Raw genomic sequence first — 5379 nt, forward strand, 5'->3', positions numbered from 1 at the left:
TTATATGTGATATGTGTGCCTTAATGCAAATTGCATATTTCAATAAAAGATATATACAAATTGTGTAAATCGCACATAAATAGGCACGCCGCAGACGGGACTCGAACCACGGGTATCTGGGTGGCCGATCCAGCATGCTAACCACAGCGACCGTTGCGTTTTCTTTGTGCGAATTGACCTTATATATATTTTAAGTTTTCTTTAACTTTATAATATATATATATATACATGAATTATGTACTAGGATATGACAGTTAATAAAGGCGACACTACGTTCGCGGAGATCGTTGGTGCAGGGACTTCGTACGTGAGTTATGCCAAGGCAGAGACGTGTAACTGTAACTGGGGCTGTAAACATGGAACCTTTAGTATATCTACAGAGGGAACAGGCTTCAAATTCAGCTCTTCGGTAAGATCAATAAAGACTTTTAAACATTGTGAGACTATCGTTCACAAGAAAAAACTATTAATTATAAAGAACCATTATACAATTTGTAATAAAAAAAAACATTTCTTAAATTTTAAGGATTAAGATTTTGCATGTATTATATATTTTTACACATTTTTATGATAACTTAATATTCTAATAGTTTCAAAGCAAAATTGATTATTGCTATTATTTCGGCAAATTTGGACCTTATTTTCTTAATTTTGAAATTACGTTATTAAAGATGACTCCTGTTGTAATGCTTGGTTCGTTGTCCGTCTAAGAACTTTCCTGGTTTTCGAAGAAGATTATGTTCAGCGTTTATGGTATACCATGATAATTGATGTGTGTAATTCATACTTTTCATGCTTTTTAATTTCTATATATTTTTACATATAAACAAAACATATATATAAATGTGTACATGAATACGTCAATGTAACCAGGGTCTTTCAAATAGAAAGATCCTAATGTAAGGTACACTAACTCAAATATGGCAGTTTCATGTAGATACATATATTGCAGTGTTTGCTAGATCTAATCAATCTATGACAAAACTTGAAATAATATATACAAGTAAAAGCAGTTTTACCTCGTCCGAGTATCTTTTTTCTAAAGATACATCTTGTTTTTCCTAAATTTTCATCAATTCATGTTTATCATTTTGTATATAACAAGTTGTCCGTGAGTGGATTCGGATGGCAGCCATATGTAGGACCTCTTACTAAAAACAATGACAACACGAAGATGTCGGCAACTTGCGGGGGATATTGCGGCGGTTGTGTACAAAGTGGGTCCCTCTATCTATATCATGATGAAAACACAGGTTTGTAGAAATTTATCACAGAAGAGAAATTCATTTCAAATAAAGCAGTGAACGTACATTTAAAGTGACACCATGCCCATTCAAGGTTATATAGTGACTGAACAGGTAAAAGTCAAAATAAGTGAACACTTTGCCAAATTTCTTTCAATTTCATAATTTACTTCGCATGAACACGATAAATAACTCTAATGGCCCGAGGAATTTTCTTCAAATATCCATCATAGTACAATTTATAAAAAAAGAGTTGAACAGTCTTTTTATATTTAAGGCAGATTTATATTTCATCCATAACATTTTCCATTATGGACTGTTTGTCACTTACCATTATAACAGTCAGTCGTTTGAAAAATATCGTCAATTTAACTAAACTTGACAATAAAATATGAGTATAATGTCACTTTGAACAATAAGTTGTTCCTTCATTGTTTCGAGTATTTTGAATCACAATGAGTAACAACATGACATTAAATAACTGCTTATAATAACAGCTCCTACCATTGGCCAATAAACGAAGCATTCCGTATAAGGCGACACCGCTCACTAGCTTACTGGCGTCACCATTAAACTGACATGTGAGCGTGAGTGCAACTGGGCTATCCACTTCTTGTATGTTGATGCGTGCCAAGACCACCTTTTATATTAATACTTACAATTAACTTTATATGATATCGGAGTGTGACATAGTCCTTTTGGGACATTTGTGTTAACTATGATAACCTCCGGAACAACTTGTACTTCACTTTGTGCAATCGTTTGAAAAATTCTCATTTTGTTGAGACGTTAAAATGCGTGACGAGTGACAAATTTAGATTCACATTTCTTGTAAATCTGAAGCTTACATATTTTAACTCAAATCCTAGTCAAACACTGTCTAAAGGACATGCAATTGTGTATCAGCAAAATATATCGACCTTAATTACATACCCTAACCGCTTTTGCGACTCCACAACAAGAGCACGCAATGGCGGGGCAATAGACGTCCGAATGTAAATTTATATGAGTTATCAAAAATAATCTTTCAATAAGGGTAAACACCTTATCAAGAAACTTGTCTGTAAAATGTTTTATCTTAATTATCCTTATGATATTATATCACATCTAAAGTGGAGGCATGTTTTACACTAGGTGCATGATTCATAAATCGTGTATAGAGGTCCACTAGGCAAAACATTATGCCAAATATCTAAGTTCCAGGCATTGTACTTTCACACAATTAGTCTCAGATGTGTTTTGCCATATAAGTCTAAATAAATCAAGTGACCCCTGGGCGGAGCCATAATTTAAACAAGAGGCATTAGTCATATTACATTTGTAGAAGTTAATAAGGCTACATGCTAAATATCAAAGCTCTAGACATTTTAGTTTCACACAATAAAACTCAATGTGTTTACTACGGTGTTCCGTTTGGACAATCGTGATTTTTTACTTAGTCTGTACCCGCGATACACGATGGTACGATGGTGAAAACACGATGGTACACGATGGTACGATGATGAAAACGCGATGGTACAATGATGAAATCGCGATGGCGCGATAATACGATGGTAAAAACATCGTGCCATCGCCTTTCACCATCGTACCATCGCGTTTTCACCATCGTACCATCGCGTTTTCACCATCGTACCATCGTGCATCGCGGATAAGGACGAAAGAAAAATCACGATTGTCCAAACGGAATACCGTAGTTTTCCTATATAACTCAAGTAACGCCCCGGAGCGGGGCCAATTTGAGCTCAGGAAGCCCAAACCTGTATTCTGCACATCGACTCATTATGAGCAATAGTTCTGCTAAAAAAAAATTTATAATTTCTATCGGTTCAAAAGATACAAAGCGAACACGAATTTTTGAAATTCATACATAATGACCTTGATCCTGACCTACGGAAGGTCAAGCCAGTGCTTTGCACAGCGTCTTATTAACATTTCTGCCCAAGTTGTTTCAATTTCCTTCCACCAGTTCAAAAGATTCTGACGGACGGACGAACGACCGGGTGCATAACATATATTACGCCGAAATTTCTTCGGGCGTATTTTGACGTGCGTTATACAAGCATATCGTTATAATTATAATCATTCGTTTTATCGAAAACAGTTCTTATTTGGACGTGGTCCTTGGAATATCCATATGGCTTCCTGACTTAATTCATTGAAGTTGTTGAATAAAATAATATGATTAAAATCGTTCAAAAAATCAGTATTGAACATAGCTCTACACATCAGTACCTTATATGCACTAAACAGCGACATTGCATGGAAGTTATACTTTGCCATCACTTCTTATATTTACAGTGCTTGATGAAAGCAGCGCAGTCCTCGCCAAATGTGTCTGAATCAAGGATAGTTTTTCATACCAGATGAGGATGAATCACTCTATCTTTCCACCCTACCTTTATACCCCCTCGACGGAGACATTGCTTAATGTCACAAGAATAAATAATACATAAAAAAACAGTTAAATTGTGCATAAAACTAGCACTAGCACGCAACTTTTTATCCGTGTTGTTGCATTATAGAATTGATTTCTTTTACATACAATGACTATAGCCTTCTTGTAAAGTTATTTCTCTTTTTATTTTATTTCAGGCTTACTTTCAATAATGTACAATTATAAACAAATGTTGAGTTTATAAATTTCTGTATCATTGGTTTTTGTGAGTTTATTTTTTTATTTTTTTATTTATTTATTCATTCATTCATTCATTCATTTATTCATTCATTCATTCATTCATTTATTTATTTATTTATTTATTTATTTATTTATTTATTTATTTATTTATTTATGTATTTATTTATTTATTTATTTATTTATTTATTTTGGAGGGCGGTTGGTTTTTTGTTGTTGTATATTTTTATTTCTTTTTTTTTTATTACTATGACATGACAAATAAATCTATTGCATGTAGTTATGAGTTTTTTATTTGAAAGATGAAGTACCGAAATAATTGATAGATTCCTACTCTGACCTTTAATTTGAATAACAATAGATTTAACCACAAACATTGACATGTGCACCTTTGATAAGAAATAATTATGGTGTGGTGAAAATCTTATTGTATTCACTTATCTGATAATTAGAATAAGATTGGTCAGGGATCTATGCATCAACGATACAATCCGAACATCTCGGCTATTATTCATAATAACCTTCTTATCCGAAGTTTGACGGATTTAAGTCATCCCAAAATTACTGTTATCTGGGTGACATAATTTGAAATGACGTCTATTAAAATCTGTTAGTATGACAAATCGTATACTTTCAATATCCCACACAATGAAGATCTTGAAGAGTATAATAATTTGGTAAAGCTTTATCATGATATGCCAAAAGACTTATTTGTTCAGCATTTGCTTAGGATGTATGCATCATCAGAATCTGACTTGGAACGTGTCCGTGTACAATATTTTGAAGTACTTAAACAGGAGCATGATGATTTTCCTTTTGGACTTAGCGCAGAACTAAAACGAAGAGTGTTTAGGGGAAATGGTGACCCGATATCAATCAAACTAGCCCAAGATATATTTACGATAATTTCAGTTACTCAGGGCGAAGACTACAGTTTACTCAAGGAAATGATAAGTACATCGAGACGGCGTTCGGTAGCAGTTGCTGCCCTTGATGATTACCCCACAACACCAGATAGGAGTAATTTAACAATTACTGATAAAACTTCTGTTCAAAATAAATGTCAGTGTTCGACAGAACTTGCTTTGCTCAAAGACACTGTATCGTCATTACAGGCTCAAGTTCTTCTCCTGAGTCAAAGCCTGCATGCCAGCGACCAATTACGGGCAGGACAGATGAACTTTGTGAAAGAGACGATGAACAATATCAAATGCGATATTCTGTTGACTGCACGTGCAACGTGGTGCAGAGCAGGAAGACCACGTGGTCGTACTTCACTTGAAGAGCAAGAATATAAGAAAGTGAAAACCGAATATAGAAAAACTCACAGAATGCATGTACAAAACTATCTTGCAGCACTGGATTTAAAATTGGAAAGTGACGCAGAGACTGATTCTATGGAATTTTGGAAAGAAGTTAATTCTCGTAAATCCGCAGGGAAAACATCCGGTGCAGGTATAAAATTTAACGGCGAAATATATAGAAGTCGCGAAAATCTAGTTG

At 34.3% G+C, this 5379-nt stretch overlaps 1 protein-coding gene across 1 annotated transcript; it reads left to right on the forward strand.

The window, feature by feature from the left end:
- Positions 1–247: 247 nt before the first annotated feature.
- Positions 248–3610, forward strand: LOC132730882 (A disintegrin and metalloproteinase with thrombospondin motifs 20-like). The gene is made up of 3 exons (XM_060716961.1): positions 248–409; positions 1106–1253; positions 3543–3610. The coding sequence occupies exons 1-3, from the start codon at positions 248–250 to the stop codon at positions 3581–3583; spliced, it is 351 nt and encodes a 116-aa protein (XP_060572944.1). The 3' UTR covers positions 3584–3610.
- The last annotated feature ends 1769 nt before the right edge of the window (positions 3611–5379 follow it).

Source organism: Ruditapes philippinarum, unplaced genomic scaffold (assembly GCF_026571515.1).
Source record: "Ruditapes philippinarum isolate M1 unplaced genomic scaffold, ASM2657151v2 ctg10491_1_1_1_1, whole genome shotgun sequence".
Classification (NCBI taxonomy): domain Eukaryota; kingdom Metazoa; phylum Mollusca; class Bivalvia; order Venerida; family Veneridae; genus Ruditapes; species Ruditapes philippinarum.